The sequence below is a fragment of the Helobdella robusta genome, assembly GCF_000326865.2.
Source record: "Helobdella robusta unplaced genomic scaffold HELROscaffold_3, whole genome shotgun sequence".
NCBI lineage: Eukaryota > Metazoa > Annelida > Clitellata > Rhynchobdellida > Glossiphoniidae > Helobdella > Helobdella robusta.
Window position 1 is genome coordinate 5143568 of NW_008704501.1, and position 19101 is coordinate 5162668.

The 19101-nt window shown below is 31.1% G+C and overlaps 2 protein-coding genes across 2 annotated transcripts in view; both read left to right on the plus strand.

The window, feature by feature from the left end:
- Positions 1-3500, plus strand: part of HELRODRAFT_161501 (hypothetical protein) — a gene marked incomplete at both ends in the record, with an annotated part of 11000 nt that extends 7500 nt beyond the window's left edge. The window contains 3 exons of the mRNA XM_009021415.1: positions 333-411; positions 974-2429; positions 3149-3500. Of these exons, the coding sequence (XP_009019663.1) occupies positions 333-411; positions 974-2429; positions 3149-3500 (1887 nt within the window). The remainder of the gene's footprint in view (positions 1-332; positions 412-973; positions 2430-3148) is intronic.
- Positions 3501-12262: 8762 nt separating this feature from the next.
- On the plus strand, positions 12263-15793 carry HELRODRAFT_188636 (hypothetical protein). The gene is made up of 9 exons (XM_009021416.1): positions 12263-12451; positions 13059-13154; positions 13267-13476; positions 13677-13751; positions 13858-13998; positions 14152-14220; positions 14401-14547; positions 14904-14987; positions 15456-15793. Exons 2-9 carry the CDS (start codon positions 13089-13091, stop codon positions 15507-15509), a joined length of 846 nt encoding a protein of 281 aa, XP_009019664.1. The 5' UTR covers positions 12263-12451; positions 13059-13088; the 3' UTR covers positions 15510-15793.
- The last annotated feature ends 3308 nt before the right edge of the window (positions 15794-19101 follow it).

Consider the following 19101-nt stretch of genomic DNA (forward strand, 5'->3'; position numbering starts at 1 on the left):
AAGTAAAAGAAACTGTTAAAAAAAATTGAACAAATTTGTGACATTTTTATGTAATAGATGGTTTCATCATTATGTAATGGCATTAATTATTCTTTTTTTTATATCATCTTCGTCAACTTCATCATCATCTTTAACATCATTTTTGCCATCTTCATCTTCTTCTTCCACATCATCATTTTCACCATCATCTTCGTCATCATCCTTACAATCTTCATCATCTTCTTCTTTATCATCATCTTCATCATCATCATCTTCTTCTTCCTCATCATCATCTTTATCATCATCTTCATCATCATCTTCTTCTTCTTCTTCTTCATCATCTTCACCATCAGAAGCAGATAGACGCCTTGAAAGAGTTGTGTGCTAAGGCAGGCATACCTGATTCAGATATTCTAGCCTGCACGCCGAAACGTTAGTTTCAACCTTTTAAAGTGGTTAATTTTTTTATCTTTTTTGAATTTGAGTTTTTTCAACTTGGAAACATTTTTTTAACAATTTTATTTCATAGATCAGGTAGTTAATTAATCAATTATTTATTTAATTAATCAATGAGATGGTCAATTAATAAAGAAATAAAAAGAATCATCCAACCATATTACTTAAAAAACTGTTTGGAGATGGGAAGAACGTGCAGTGAACAAGAACCAACGATGCAATTACGTAAAAATATATCAATCATTTTGACATCTCTAGATAAACTTAATGGCATTTTCTGGCATTTATTTATGAGTTTGATAGGTTGAAACTGATTTTGATAAACGAATGCTTCTATGTTCATCTTCATGTTCTTTGTTATGCAACTAATAGAAAATAAACTTTATGTAAAGTTTTAAATTGTTGAAAAAATTGTGCACACAAATTGAATATATTCTTTGAAAATATAATTTAATATCATGGTTTTCCCAAACAAACAACAACAACAACACAACAACAACAACAACACAGCCACAATAACAACAACACAACACACCAGATCCGTGTCACGTGACAACAACATTGGACGCGTTGTCATCGGTGGCCAAGTTATCGGTGAGCATGACGATGTTGATGTCGTCATCGAGTGGGGGACTCAGCGTGGGGAACGCCTGCCCCCACCACCACCGCAGCAGCAGTCGGATGCCCTTGACACACGACGAAACTTCATTCACTCTACTGGAGAACCAGCTTTTGGATTATCCACAGAACCAGCAGTGTCCTCAACAAAAGTGCAACACGCTGCAACCTATTCAGCAACCGTTGCTGCTACCCTTACAACAACAGCAGCAGCAGCAGCAACCACAACCACAACAAAATGCGCGAGAACGTGAAGCGTCGCATAAACTACCGTCCAACGAAAGCAGTCAATATATTGACTCCTTCTCCTCCTCCTACCCCTCCTTAGCACCTCCTGCATCTAAAAGACATTCTCTCTTCAAGTGTAAAAAGAAAAATGATAACAAAAATAACAACAGCGACAAAAGTAACAACGGCAAAACATCCGCAACGACGAACAACAACAGCAAGAAAAAGAGCAAATTGAAAGAAAGCGGCACATTCAACAACCTCTTCCTACGCAAGCAAAAACGACCAACGTTTGAAACAATCGCCGAAAAAAATTTTTTCGTCTCGTTTGAAAATAAAAATGGGAGCGACATTGACGAAAATGATGAGGACGACGATGATGACGATGACGCTGATGACTGCTACCCAAAATTCAAACGAAGAACTAATATTTCGATTGAAGAAATCGAAGATGATGATGATGATGATGATGACGGGCAAGTTATTGATGTTGCCGCCGCTGCTGATGATGATGTTGAAGCAGATATTCATTGTGAACATGATGTTGATTTTAATAACAGAAACAATTTTAACAAGTTGGAAAGCGTTAACTTGACATGTAATGAAGAAAAATTTCGAACAAATAATTTCAGAAATAAAAAAATATTCAGTAGTTCTAACAATGCCAACAACAACCACATTGTTGTTGATGTTGTTGTACACCATCCGCAACATCCACATCAACATCCACAACAACAAAATATACAATTACCGGTGCCACAACTTAACGCCAACCAGCAACAAAATGCAAAACTTCAACGTCAACAGAAATTAGAAGCTGAGCAAAGTGGCGAAAAAGATTCAGTTAAAAACGAACAAAAAGAGCAACAACTGCAGCAACAACAACAGCAACAACAACAACAACAACTATGCAACATCAGTTCACATGAAGTTCAGCAAGAAAGCAATAACATAGCTGCATATGATCAAGTAGATTCTATGCTTAATTTAGGATTTGATATTGGCAACCCACTGGATGATTTCAACGAGTTGATAAACATTGCAGACAAAAACGCTAACAATAATCATACCAACGCTAATAATACCAACAACAACGCCAACATTTCGACAACACTCGCCAACCAACATTTCCCAACAGAAGCAATAAGGTTATCTGACTCAGTGAATATGCCAACAACAACATCAACTTCAACTGCATCACAATCATCGATATCATTAAGGACAACATCGTCAACAACAGCAGCAACAACGTCAACAACATCGAAGCCAACATCACCTCCTTTGTTACTGTCGACTGAACTGATTACATCTCCATCATCATTACCAAGAAATCCAACATTTTCAACGAATTCAACAAAACCAACTTTTTCAACAATCACGTCATCTACATGTGTTACAATCACCCGAACTAATACTCTCACCTCAACAAACAACAACACCAACCAATTCGGTGAAAATTTTGCATCTAACTTGCTAAGAAATCCACAGAACAATCAGACAACAACAACGTCTGCAACAACACTTCCTCTCAATACCTCATCATCATCATCAACAACAGCACCTATAATGACATCATCATCATTAATGCTATCAAACACATCAAAAATACCATCATCATCAACAACAACAACACTAAAATTAGATAGTTCTATCATTACAGCAACTAAATTAGCGCCACAATTGACGTCATTATCATCGTCATCGCCATCATCATCATCATCGTCATGGACAACCGCAAATCTACCAGTAAATCTTAATATTAGATTAGATCCTTATAATACATCAACGTCACCATTAGCAACATCGCGTTCGTTAGCAGCAGCAGCAGCAGCAACCACAGTAACCACAACAACCACAACAACACCAGCAACATCAACAACAATAACAGCAACAACATCAGCAACATCAGCAACGTCCACATCAAATTTGACATCAATTCGTACCTCGCTAGCAGTACACACAACAGCAATATCAGCAGTAACATCTCACAGTACATTCGCAACAACTGCATCGCTGTCAACTGGAGCAACAGCATTATCAACAACAACAACAACAACAACATTAACAAAGCCAACAATAACAACAACACCAATCGCATTAACAACAAAGCCAATAACATCAGCAACAACATCACTCTCATCAACAACAAAGCCAACAACATCAACAACAGCGTTAATCTCATCTGCGAAGCCGATGACGACCGCCACAACTCACGATAATGAATGTTTTGTGCTGTCGCCTGACGTTGAATGCCGTGAGATGAGTTGCAGCGGAAGCCATGTTCGTCTGCTGGATGACGTCATCTGATCTGCTATGACGTAGACGCCGGTTGTCTTCCTATGAGATTTGTTGGACGTGTGATTTTGTTGTGATAAGAAAGTCACCGGATGTAGTTTTGATAAGAGGTCACGTGGTTTTGTTTGTTTTATTGCCATATGTGAATGTGAATGTGATGGGATGGAATATAAGGTGATGTTATAAGGGTGACGTCATTTGAATAGATACGTGATGCGTAATTGCGATACGACATAATGTTATGTGATGTAACAATCAGTGTTGTTAAATCACTTAAATGTTTGCAAATACTTAGTAGAAATTCAGTATTTAGATACCAAAATGTTGCTACATGTATTTAAATGCTGGCCACAAGTATTTAGAAAATATTTTAAATACCATGCAGTTTTCACTTGATGCTAAATAAGAATCATTAATTACCAAATTTTTATTATTTCTTATACACCATCATTACATTGCAATAAGTTTCGTAAATGTTTGCATTAGAAATAAGAAAGGACATTAATACTAGAATTCACCAATAGTGTTTGTAAACTCTAAAGAGCAAATTAGCTGATTGATTAAACAAATTTTTATGACAAAGCAATTAAATTTTTTAAATTCCTATTACCACGCAAAAATAAATAAATACAATACAAATACTGTTTTTTGTTAAGTTTTTTAAGCACCTCCAAAATACTGGAGTAAGTGTTTAAATGCTATTTAAGTATTTGAATACTCTAAAAACTTAACAACACTGCATGTGATTTGATTTGATGTACGATACGGTAATAAGCATTGTGACATTGAAATCACGTGAAGTGATTAGGAAAATTAATTTGATATCAATTAAAAGTTACGTAGTGGAAATCACTTGCTTTAAAGATGATATGTTTGACGCATGAAATTTGTAGAGTTTGATGAATTTTGAATTGAGAATGATTTTTTGTAACCTATCTTCACAAACAAATGTTGAAATTGAGATTTAACATCACCATATGCATATGAGGTTGTGTTAATGTAATGAATTTTTATGTGATGCCATGACGTTTTGTGATAGTCTTAATGTGATGTAAGGCTAGTTTGATGTTTTTACTTTCAAGTCAATTGAAAAATTTCTATTAAATTGGTTGATTAAAATGATATACATATAATATATTAGATTTATTATTTGATACAGAAGATTAAACCGATAATATGATCTGAAACATGCTGTTTTATAGTGCAATATATCGCCTAGAACATGCTAACGTGAGTGATGAATGTTATGTACGTGATGGCGATGTATGTGACGTGATGAATGTGATGATGTGATGCATGTGACGTGATGAATGTGATGATGTGATGTCGTAGCTATAGAATGTAATGTAATTTGATGTGATTTATTAAGCGGGTGGGACTTAATGATGATGACAGAGGTAATGTTGATGGAGTAGAATGTCTATGCTGAAGATGGTGATGACGACAACGAAGAGATGATGAAGATGATGATGATGATGATGATGATGATGATGATGATGATGATGATGATGATGACGATGGTGATGTTGAAACTTTAACAACAACCTGATGGCAGTTTTAAAAAATAAATTGTTCCTAATTTAGAATAACACCTAAATTGAAATTTTTCTTACATTTCTACATACACGATTGTTTTCAAAAATTTTTAGTGATTTCAGTTTTTAATTAATTGCCTTTTTTCTAACTATATCGTAACCTCTGTTCATTTAAAATCACAAAATTTTTTTTTGAAAAAACTTTCTAAGTTAAATTGAAATGTTTCTAACAAAAAATTCATTGTTAGACATTATATTAAAACTAATTAAAATCAGAATGATTTTGTCTTTTTAGGTCAAATTTAATCAGTATCTGTATGATATTGAGAATATTTACTGGCATCTTTAGTTAACAATGTCAATAATATATTTCCAATAAGTTTGTTAGACTTTTAGTTATGTATATTTTACATTGTCAATTAGTACCGTATCGATGCAATCAATTAATGATCTCTATATGGCTGCCGTATTTTATTTCGTTTGTTTATTTGTTCGTTTGTTTGTCTGCATGTTTGTATGTTTGTTTGTCCGTATGATTTTAATGTTTGTATATTTGTTTATATGTTTGTATAATTTGATTTGTTTAGGATTCTGTCGTAAATGTTGGGTAGGTAGTTTGAAATTTCAATAAATTTAAATACTGCTAATCACGAGCAAAACAACAACTGCCGAATAGACTTATAAAACATGGGGGAAAACTTAACAAAAGAGAGTGCGTGCTTACAATCGGATGATGGTATTTCACTTTATTTATTGCGGTTACCTAGCATTACAGGCTAATTTGATGTATCTTGTGAAATAATGTAGCTACTAATATGCGTTGTCTCTTTAAAAATGTCGTCGTTTTTGTTTTTTTGTTGTTTTTTTATGTTGTTGTGGCTGTTGTTGTTACCGCTGCTGTTGTTGTTGTTGTTTTAATGTTGTTGTATTTACGGTTCGCATATCAGCGCTTGTCGTATAATCAACAACACAAGCAACAAACTGCCAACAACAGAATGTTGACAATACTGCGAAAACGCAAACAAAAGCAATTTATTGATAACAACGACATCAATCAACAACAACAACAGTCACTACAACCACAACAGCCGCAACAAATGATTGTTTAGGAGAACATCGAACAAGGCTTCATCTTTCATCATTTAATAACTGATGAACGTCCGTCTCGATACTCATAAATGTGCATTTGATTATGGCTAACATGCTGGATGCACTACATGTTATCAAAGTTTTCGCTGATGTGTTTTTTGTTTGTCTTTGTCGATTGTGAGTGCCGTTCGGAAATGTTATTCCTAGAAACGCAATCATTTCATCGTTGTTCATGTTCATGTAATCATTTCACAATTTCGCATCACGTACATGGTTCAATTATTATTTTATTCTCTTGTCAAGAAACCAGGAAAAAAGTTTCTGTTTAATACTCTCTTTAACGTGCCCCCAGATTAAGTTAATTTCATTCTTTAAAATTATGACTATTGATTTCAAACTTCCAACATTCAGCTTAACTAATATTTTTTTTATAAAAAAAATGAAATTTTTATTGTGATTTTTTAAAATTTGAGTATGGGAGTCTATTCATGATAACATAAACAGCCAATCCATCATCCATTTCATTCTCCAGATCATTCAACACACCACCTACTCCATACTACCATACTACTTATCCTATCTTGCTGGCTCTCCGCAAGTAAAATAAAATCTAATATTTTAATTTTTACTTAAATTTTTTCAGACCACAAAATAAATTGATACTCTTTTGATACTCTTTGATACTCTTTGATACTCGTGAATACTTTTGCACATTCTGAAATATTCTTGCATACTCTTCAATTTTTTTTAGATACAAATTACAGCGACGTTGATTTACGAACTATGTGACACCGTTCACATGGTAGTCTGCAGGCTTTGTTGCATCATCAGCATTATTTAAACCAAACTAAATTTCAACGTAAGATCTTTACGTGTGTGAATGAATGGCTGGTTAGTAATAAAGTTTTTTGAGGTCTTGTTTGAATAAATAGGCCCTTTAGAAGCTGAATTAACTTTTAGAAAATTTCATATAGTAGTATGGTTGGATTTAATTGAAAGGAATTTTTATAACACTTAAGTTAGGATAAAAGGTCTTACGAAGTTTTTGTGAGTGAATTTGAAATAGTCATTTGAAATTGTTGAATTATCTATTGAAAATGATGAATTTTTGTTTTGTCAGAGTTACAATTTTATGAACATTGATTCAAGCGCTTTTAGTTCTTTGAAATTATTCATCCATTAAGCGCCATAATCTAAGATAAGTTTGAGATTTTTTCAAGAATTAATCTACAGGTATTAGAAACCGTAAATTCAATTTTATCTTAATTGGTTTTATATTTATTTAATGATGTCACTTTATCCTTTCTATTCAATTCATTTCATTTTTCATCATCAAAATGTCAATTTATACGATTTCAAACTGAAAAATGTTCACCTCTCAGAATTGTTTGTTTTCTTAATTCATTTTCATTGTGATATTTTAATTAATTTTTTTAAGCGATTAGTTTTAAAGTTAATTAGTGAAATTTTAATCAATTCTATGATTAATTTATCTGCGATTTTCATTCACAAATTCTTCACATGATTGATTTATAATTTAAAATTGTTTATTTTCTGCTTTTCAAGATCATTTTCTCAATTTTTTAGATTTTTTTCATTCAATTTTTTTAAGTTCAATTTTTTCATATTAATTAAAACGTTTAGTTTCATCGATTTTTAACGAAACATTTTGCCCGAATTTATTTTCATATTTAAGATTATCAGTTTTAAACTTCCAAGTAACTATTTTGTTGTTTGCAGATTTCTTTCGTACTGACGCCACCAAAACTTCTGGTGAAATTGAAATGAACAACATAACTTTCAAAATATATCGTTGTTGAACAACTATTATTGAAATTTTCATACGTCAAGTGTTTTTTCAATTTTTAGTTGAATCTAACCAACTTCATTTTCTCAAAAATTTCATTACTCAGAATTTTTTCAAGTTTTACACAGAAATCAGTTTCAAATTTATTTTAATTTAAAAATTATTTTATGTCTGAATTTTTTTAAGTTCGTGCACGAATCTATCAATTATTTTACTGCCAAGTTCTCAGCATAACTTCGAAATTTGACATTTCAAAGTTTAATAGAAGGATATTTTGTAATTAAAAATGAAAAAATAATAAAAAAAATCGTAGATTACTTATTATTGAAGAAATAAACTTAGAATTTGTAATACTGATGTGTTTGTTCATATATATATATATATATATATATATATATATATATATATATATATATATATATATATATATATATATAAAATCTTATAATGTTAACATTTTTTAATGTTTTAAGCATATCTGTCGAAATGGATAACTAATTGGATCATCATGAATCTTGAAATGCGAGTAACTCACTTATCATACGAATGAATGAATGAATGAATGAACGAACGAACGAACGAACGAACGAACGAACGAACGAATGAATGAATGAATGAATGAATGAAATGATATATATCATCCCACCAGCGCTGGTTTTTTGTGTCTGGATGAACATTTTACAAGTTACTACGTTGAATTTTTATACTGTATCGTGATTAATATCTGTTAATTTTTCGTTTCGTTTGAATTTTCGTGCAATTTTTTCTCATTTTATTTGATAAAATTTAGTTCTTTAATGTAACAATAATGGTTTTTTAACGTTTTTTAGTGATAATTTTTTTTATAAAATTCTTTTCGTTATAATAATTAAATCGTACAATTTAACTTACTATTAGTTCAGTACTTTGGGTTTATGCTATTCTCCATACGAAATTCTTTCAAATAATTTTAGGTTTTTTTTTGAGTAGCAAAATTAACAACAATTTATAAATTTAGATATACTTTAATATTATTTGATGATTTTGAAAAATGATTTTTTCTTAGTTTAACGTGGATTTGATTTATTTGTTGAAAAAATGTATCTGCTTTACTTTCTAATTTATTCATCTAATGTTTAAAATGTTTTTTTTTAATTGTAAATAACTCATTATAATAATTAAGTAGTTTTATAATTTGAAAGTTTAGCAAAATAAAATCTATTTCGATTGTCTTACAACATTTATTCAAATGTCTTACAACAGGTTTTGTCAATAACTTTTATGAGAAGGTATTTTTATACGAAAATGATTAAACAAATTTGAAGAATGAACAACGAAATACATTGATTCTTGCAAATAATACTACTACAATCAGCCTCATCATCAACATCATCACCAACACCTTCATCGTCATCACCAACATCTTCATCATCGTCATCCTCACCATCATCTTGCGTAGAGAACTGTCCTAATAAGACGGTTGATAAAAATAATCTTACATCCCCATCAGTCATCCGCAACAATCTTGATACAGTATCTCTACATTTAAATGTATGCTAGTAGCAAAGTATCCAAAACAATCTTGATACAGTATTTCTATATTTAAGTGTATGCTTGTAGCAAAGTATCCAAAACAATCTTGATAGAGTATCTCTACATTTAAAACATAAAAACTTGACTCAGATCAACTTGTTTTATAGCAATTTTAACGAGCCTTGCTAACCAGTATTTTCATCATCATCACAATAAGAAAAAGAAGAAGAAAAAAAAACAAAATTAAATGACTTAGATGTAATTAATGCTTTTTATGGCATTTTTCACCCTAGGACGCTAATCATTCTCCTTATCATCATCATAAGATAATAAAAATAATAATAAAAAAAAAGACTTAGATTCATAATCTTCATCATCTAAACAATAACAAAAAAGAACATGATTCACTATTTTCGATCATCATCAAAATGTTTATAATAACAATAAAGAATAATATAAATTGTTATTATTAATTGAATGTACGGCAAGGACGACGTACATAAGTTTCACCGAAAGCCGGTGCGTACATACATTTGAATGAATGAATGAACGAACGAACGAACGAACGAATGAACGAATGAACGAATGAACGAACGAACGAACGAACGAATGAATGAATAAATACATTGTTTTCTTTTTTTTATTTTTTTTTTCACTTGTATAATTTTAATTTAATAATTAATATAACTAGAAACAGAATATAAATTTTAAATAGAATTAGATAACATTTTGACATCATATTAAATTTAATCTTAGTAAAAATTATTTAAGTTATTAAGGTGATCTTCCAATTACAACAATTACTAATCAAGATTTTTTTATTACAGGTGTTAGAAAAAGAACTAACAAAGAAGCCTGAGCTTATGGTTTTACCAGAAAAATCTCTTCATAAGTTGCTTGCCCCATCCAGATAGTCCGGCAAAAATGAGGATGTTATTAGGATGGGTGTATTTGGCTACCCATCTCGACCCCTCTATAAAGATTTATGGGGAGAGTTTAAAATATTGATTAGAACTGGGTTAGTTAATCAAGTTTAATATATCTTTTATTTTTTAATTGTAGAATTATGAGCATATACATGCTAGATTACTAATAGATATCAATCTTCTGATAACCTAACATGTTATTGTTTATTAAATGCGTTCTTTGTTAGTTATTAATTTGTAATCAATTTAATGGGAACAAAATATGACTTAGTCCTTCTGCTGAAAACAAAATGTTTATAACAGATCAAAGGTCTATTCAAGAAAAATTGATGATTGAAACAAAGTTATCGACTCCAATATTTTTATTAGGTTATAAAGCAGCCTGTCAAATATGAATAACAGCTAGGAATGTTATGATTCGAACTGTAATTAGCGAAAGCAGTGTAGTGGAAGTACATTTTTAAGATATAAGAAAAAGTACGAAGAAACATTTTGGTAAACATAACTCGAACAAATTAGAGTGCATTCAACGAAGTTTTAAAACAAAAGTATACCACCAAGTAGAAATATGACGTTAATCACAGACATACCGAAATAATTTGAGTGAATAATTTGAGTGATTAAGAGATCGTGAACCTCGTCAGCCGTCAACAACGCCGCTAATGAATTAATTGCACGATTGCAATCTTGGTTTGTGCGTCACTGTAACCTCCTATTTCAAAAAATGTTGTCTTTCAACGTTAGCTAGCTGACAGAGCTTTTTATACACATTGCATTGTCAAGCTGTTAGCATGAGCTAACATTACACATGTTTAATTAACGTTCTATTTATAATTTTTTTCAAATAGATATGCAATAAATTGTTAATGAATGGTCATTGGCCGTTTGAAACAATAACAACCCATCACTGTTATTATAACTGTTTAAATTTCCAACTCGTTTGTATGCTCGTGAATGAACGTGATGTTAACAGATGCGGTGATGCTGTCAAATGTATGTGAGATGCTGGTTTCTGTGTGTGATGATGTTGAGTATTGGAGAGTAATGTTGATTATTCAATGTTCTGTGTATGGCTAACAAAGTATGAAAGCGTGGGATTGTCAACAGTTTAAGTGCGGTTGATTGGGGCTGGTAGATAACATTTAATCATCTCATGCGTTTTTATTTGGATGTGTGTAAATGTCTGCTCTCGAATCTTTCTTACGTTCGTGAGAAGAAATGATGCGTGACTATGTTTGCATTGAGTTCGTGCTGTGTTGCTTGATAGTTGTAATTGTAAGGTGCGACAATGTTCATCATCATCTTTTACAAATCAGATTACTCTTCGATAGATTAATTAGATTAAAGCATAACTAAAGATGCACAATTAGAATTTTTCAATAAATGCTAATCAAACATCGATATGATGTTCAAATTTTGGGAATAATTTGCAAACTAGCAAATTAAATAAAAATTATTAATATTGTAATAATAATATTTATTATTACTATTATTAATGTTTTTACTATAAATATTATTATTAAGAATATTTTATTATTATTAAATTATTATTTCGAATGCATAAACTAGATCGATGAGTGGATGTGTGTTGTGTGTACACGAACGTGCATATGTGTGCCTATATGAGTCTAAGTGTGAATGTATAAAACTTCCTAAAGATGTGTGTATATGTGTGTTAATTGTATACTTTATATTGTTTGCAGTACAGTTGTATGTAGACTCTATTGTTATACTATGTTTATTGATCAGCGAAGCAACGTCAATAAATATTATTATAATATAATTATATTATAGAAAAGTTTAACATATGCGTCACACAAATACGGCAACACCTTTCTGTAATGTTCATGAGATATTTTGAAAGTTTTCAATTTAAAGTTTATTTTTATTCTAATTTTTGAAAGAATTTAACTTTAAAAGATATTTAACACTAAATAAAAATCATTTTATATTACTTTGTTCAACAAAAATAGTCTAGACTTTAAATACAGTCAGCTCTAAATAAGGTGGGTGGTTTGAATCTATTTATATACGATTTAAAATAGAAAAACACATTTTTTTATTTTATGTTAATATGGTTTTATTGTATAATATTAAGAAATTTGTAAATGTTAATAAATATTTTATTTGGTTTTATTTGATTGCGTTGACAAATATTTAATTCAAATAAATTTTAAAATGAAAAAATTTTATGACGCTTGATCAACAATCCGAGAGAATGGTAGATTTTTTAATCGTGTGGAAAGAAATTTTTTGATTTTTTCACTGGATATTGTGAGGTCATATTTTCAAAAAATGGAACTTGAGCAGGCTATATTCCGGGATATTTTAATTCGTATGTGTTTGAGAATTATTAAAAAATTAAGTCTAAGTTTTATTTGAAAATATATTGACCTGCTAAATAAACTAACAACGAATATTAAAATAAAATTTGAGGACACCGAAAATGGATGTAATGTAATGTTATGTAAACCTCTAAATTTATCTTTAGTCTATTTTTCTAATTTTTTTTAAATCTATTTATCTGTGAACTTAAGAGAAAATAGATTTTAAATATTTGATTACCGCATTGAGTTAATAATTGATCAATTTGTTGCTTGTTTGTTCGTACAGTGAAGAAGTCAGGACATCAGGTTTGCGAAGATGGCAGCAACATGCGGTGCTAACTTTGCCAAGATTGTTCTAATCATTTTCAACATCATATTCTTTGTTAGTATTTCTCACTTGACGTTTACAGAAAAGTATAGAAACCGAAATCAATATTTTGCAATAGTTTATTTATTTCAAATTCCCAACATAAATGTAACCCATTCACTCGCAGTGTGCCGGCGTGGTGTTGATAGCAGTTGGCATATGGATAATCGCAGACCCGAACATCATAGAACCGATAAAAATTTTCAGAGATGCGTTTGGTGCTAGGTTTTTGAGGAACGCTTCCATCCTTCTCATCACCATGGGTGTCGTCGTCCTTCTCGTCACCGGCCTTGGAATCTTTGCCGCTATCAAAGAAAATGTCATTGCTCTCTCTGTGGTCAGTCGAGTGATAACAATTTTCCGAATCTCTGCGCTTTAAACTGCCAACGATTGACCATTTCGTTTATTGTATATTTCAATTCAAAATGAATATTTTGAATAAGTTTTTGATAAATTTAAAAAATTTACACAAATAAACAAGTTTTTGAAACTTGAAATGTGAAATACAATTTTATAACAATTCACTACTACCTCCAGTACATCGGCCTCTTGTGTTTCGTCTGCTGCGGAGAAATCGCAGGCGGAGTAGTGGCCATCGTCTTCAAAGACAAAGTAGGTCTTTTGAAATAATTCAATATATTTCTCTTAAAAACATTTGGCTGATAATTTACATACCAAAACAAGAAATTAAAATTTGAAACCGTTAATAACAAAACAGGCTATAGAACAAGTTCAAACTTCGATTGGGCAGCTACTCGTTGAACAGGCGTTCGCTACCAACTTTACATACTACAGCGTCACCAGCGGCAAGTGCTGGGTCGGCGAGTGGCCCAAACTTGTCGACTATTTACAAATTAAGGTATTTATACTATTTCTTTTTTTACTTATTATGAAAGAATATCTTTTTATAAAATTTAATTATTAAATATAATGTTGACACGTAATAATTAGTTTATTTTTGGAAAAGTTTTTTTATAAAAATAAACTTTAAAACCAATAAAAAAATCAAAAGTTCGAATGTTGCGGCATGGACAGCTATCAGGACTACAAAGACGTCTTCCAGTTCAACACCACGTACACTGTTAGTCACTCAACTTTTTTAACAACAAAAATCATTTGATCTTTTCACAGCTATTAGAAAATTATTGAATTCAATAGTTTCAACTTAAAATCAGATTAATTATTTAAAAAAAACTATTTTAGTAAAATTATCCAAATACTTTGGTAGATATAAAATACGAAATAAACTGAAAATTTGTAGTGCGGCATCAACGACACAGCGGGTTACTCGGAAAGCGTGCCGGTCAGTTGCTGTCTGCCGAGGCCACAACAGACGCCACTGGACGTTTATTCAGATATCTACGCACTGACCACAAGAGTCAACTGCACGACTGGCTACTATGGAAAAGTACGTCCACCTTGTTGTATAGGATGTGTAGAATAATAATTGTTAACGCCTGACCAACGCGGTGTAAATCCCTTCAGTGTAATTTATTTTTTAGTTATCTGCTAAAAATAGTAATTAAACCTAAACGTCTTTTTGATCTCGCACTTGCTTCATTCCAGTTATAAACTTTTGTACAAATGTTAATACATGTTTTGTTGTTATGTCTCACATAAATAGAAGATACTAAAACAACTAAAACATTATTAAACATTTCACCATTCACGCAAATTAGTTAGCTAAAATATTTAAACAAAAATGAAATAATGGCCACCAAGTTATATACTATGAAACAAAATGAAATTTTAACGACAACTCAGGGATGTACAGCGAAGTTGATATCATTCATCGAGCGTTACGCACCAGTCATCATCGGCATTGGCCTAGGATTTGGATTCCTAGAGGTAAGATTGTACAGATTATTATCACTTACATGAACAATTGATTTGTGAAAAACCAGCCTACTGAGTAATTTATCAATGATTCAAAACATAATGTGTGGATCTCAAAGCAGAAAACAGTCAGTATATAGTCAGAAAAATAATAATTGTGTAATTGTATGTGCAATCTAAAATGGGTTTAATTTGGTAATAGAGCTTTCCATATAAATATATGTAAATAAAATATTTCCTATTATAAATTGTTATTTAATATAAAATGTTGCTTAACATAAAGTATTCTTTAATATGAAGCTTGGAATAATGTAAAACTAAACTTTAACAAAACTAAACAGCTTCTAATATCTTTTTATATGGAAAGCTTAAAATTGCAAATATCGAAAAAAATGGGAGAAAATATGGGTTTGATGTTATTTTTTTAGCAAAAGTTAATCAAATCAATTTTTTAAATTCACGTAATTTAAAAAATTTCAGCTTTTTGGGATCATATTCGCCGTATGTCTCTGTCAGAACCCGAAAGATTATTAATTTCATTTTTTTTCATTTTTTTTTATTTCTATATTTACGTTTTCATGAATTATAATTCTTTTCAATCGAAAATGCTTCTCCACTGCTTAGGTTTGATTTCAATTTCAATTGTTAAATATTACAAAAAACGATTTAGATATTGATTCGCTGTGTTTTTCTAATTTATTACAAACACCAATCTCCAATCATTATTGCATGACGGATGAGTATTTACTACTATGATTCATCGCCCGAAAACATTTGAAAACCTTTATTTACGTGTGAAAAAAAAAATTACTTCCTATATTCTGATTTACATAAGTATTATTTATTAATATTTACAATGGTAGAATTGTTTGCTGGTTGGTATTAATTCTAACGCTACAAACAAACCGACTGACGTACATTATTATAAATATACACGAAACACACTTACACGCACTGTATAGAAATAATTAAATGATATATATACGTGTGATGTGCGTGTGTGTGCGTGTGTGTGTGTGTGGTGTAAACTCATTCCAAAACACTAACACGTTGTACGTATTAAAAGAGTTTAACGATATTCAAACGAATAACTGTACGTGGAATCACCATCAACTGTACGAAACATGAAGAACAGAAAAATAATTCGAAACTTATTATGTTAGCGCTCTTTATTTCGCACTCTAAATTTCAGATTTCTACAAAAAAATTCGATACACTGACAGGTAATGAAGTTAGTTGAACGCATCTTCATCCAATGGCAAGTGTATTAAAAATATGACATATTAGCACTGCTGAGTAGGCTACATGTTCTGTACGCTGTCGCACATCCTGTTACGTACAAACTTAATTTTTGTGTACATATGAGTGTACGCCATTTAGTATGTAACGTACATGAGTTGTTGGCGTTAAAAAATTTAAAGTTTGTCTTTTCAATTTTCCTTACCGGAATTTTTTGAAAATTGTTCAAAAATTTTCAATTTCCAGAAAACAGTTTCTTGAAAATTTTAGTAAGTAAAATTGAAAAAACAAACTTTAAGTTGATTTATATTAACAATTCGGTAAAATTCGTACAATACTGTATAAATACATATACGTACATACATACATACGTGTTATACATACATTCACACATACATGCATACACACACACACACACACACACACACACACACACACACACACACACACACACACACACACACACACACTAGCATACATGCATGCACATGCGAACACACGCACGTATGCATGTATAAACATACACAAACAAACAAACACAGATGTATATATTGTTTAACAGCAGCATCACACACAAGAAACAGCGAAACACAAACTCCTGGTGTATCACATGTTGTTTCTTTCTAGCAGCTCCTACTACACACATATTAGACATCGATCACAACAGCCTCAATTGAAGCTGATGCGATCTAACAACAACACACATGACTAAAAATAACATCAACATTTTAGGGCATTAGCATTAAATAACATCATTGACTAATTACATTAACAACAACAACAACAACAGTAACAACAATAACAGTAACAACAATAACAGTAACAACAACAGTAACAACAACACATTTTGCATCAATAACCACAGAAAAAAAGCAGCAAATAGAAGAAGAAAGATTAATAAATTAATTAATAAGACAGTCATTCAGCCTTGGATAAAATTATTTCTGGCACCAAGCGTACGATTCAATGACGCGCATGAGTGCTTTCAGATGTATCCAATTACAATTCCTAATGAGGAGATTTCGCAATCATTCAAAATTCCCACGCTAATCTCTCCTCAATGTTAGATTGAATCACGATTTAACAGCGGCAGCAAGACTTTGACACTGAAGCAGTGCAACAATTTTTGCCGAGCAAATAAAATTCATAAAATAAAACTCATAAAATAAAATACTTAGGTAAACCGTGTCTGTCAGATACTGATTTTATGATAAAAAACATATTTTAAAAAAAATGGAACAATACAACCGTTATTATTAGTGTGAGAGTTAAATCGAATTTTCAAATCGGATGTAAAATATTTTATCACATTACGTCATCCTATGTCGACGTTCATTGCTGCATTGTTTTTCGTGCAATTGACCTCATCGTCAAATCTTAATACATCTATTTTACTCATTCATATACTCTTTCATTCGCTCGTTCATTCATTTAGACACTTTCTAAAGCAGATACACAAACTAAGATATGCATGCAAACTCAGACGCGTTTTTCACAGTACAACAAATTACCATTGATCCGTATCTAAACAGCATGTATATATATATATATATATATATATATATATATATATATATAGTACATATTGTATGTAACATGTATAGGCCTGGGCTTATAAGCTTCCTGAGTATGTTTATTGAAGAATGATGACATCGCCAATATTTTGTTGGCCGGAGCTGGTGGTATTGATAATGATGTTGTTGTTTTTGATGATGATGTTGTTGTTTTTGATGATGATGTTGTTGTTTTTGATGATGATGTTGTTGTTTTTGATGATGATGACAAGGAGAAGGAGGATGGTGATGATGATAGTGTAGACACGACACCGAACTTCATGCTAGCGATTGATTTTTGGTAACTGCAGAAACAGTGCTGTTGCCAAATGATGGTCTCTATGATCATAAAATAATGGTGACGATGAAGATGACGATGATTATGACGAAGATGGGGAAGAAAGTAGATGAGAAATTGGATGAAAAATTGTGGTACATAAAAAATATAGCCCAAAGATTAAAATACTTCAATGTTCAACTTGAATCACATAATAGTTAGAGGTAGTAAGATGTAATTGATCGATATAAAATTTTGAGTGTATAACTCATTTATAAATATTGACACTACGATCTAATCTCTAATGATTAATAAGACGATTTAGATGATAATTATTAATTACGGTTAATAATATAATAATAATAAAATAATATTATAGATTATAAATATTGTGACAACCCACTTTATGTAATCGTATATTGAGTAAAACCTAATCACGATAAACCAGGAGTTGGTAAACTTTTTGCTGTGAGGGCCGCATTGAGAATTATTTTACCTTTGAAGGGCCGCATATGTACTTAAATAGCAAATAAAATTTCAAAAATTTGTAGCTATTACTTTTTTGGTTCTTATGATTTTTTTGGTTCTTATGTCAGGCTGACGACGTTTTTTGGCGAATAAGACCTCGAGGGCCGCATAAAATAGCTTTGCGGGCCGTTGCATGCGGTCCACGGGCCGTAGTTTGCCCACTCCTGTGATAAACGAAAGTGATAGCCTTTTAGATAAATGTAATATGATGACGATGATAACGCATTTGAAATGATGACGATGAAATGTTTTTAAAAATCTCAATATATAGATAGTTATGTTAAGTCAAAGCGCCTTTGAATTGATGTTAATAGCAAGGATTATACAAAAAATAACAAAAAATAATCATATTTCGTCTAATTAATCTCGTAAGACAATTCTATAAAATAATTTTCTTAGTATAATATTACCATTGGAATATAATTAAGTTGTGATTCATGAGAAGCAGCTTAAATAAAAGCAAGGAATGACGAGGTATGTCTTATTTGATATTTTCCGATCCTTTGTCTGAATGTACAGGTGTCTGGGT

Excerpts from the sequence above, each read along its gene's own strand:
- HELRODRAFT_188636 (XM_009021416.1), top strand. The coding sequence starts at position 13,089 with ATGGCAGCAACATGCGGTGCTAACTTTGCCAAGATTGTTCTAATCATT. Across the intron at positions 13,477-13,676 it reads ATGTCATTGCTCTCTCTGTG|TACATCGGCCTCTTGTGTTT; the intron begins GTCAGTCGAGTG and ends TACTACCTCCAG. Across the intron at positions 13,752-13,857 it reads CCATCGTCTTCAAAGACAAA|GCTATAGAACAAGTTCAAAC; the intron begins GTAGGTCTTTTG and ends ATAACAAAACAG.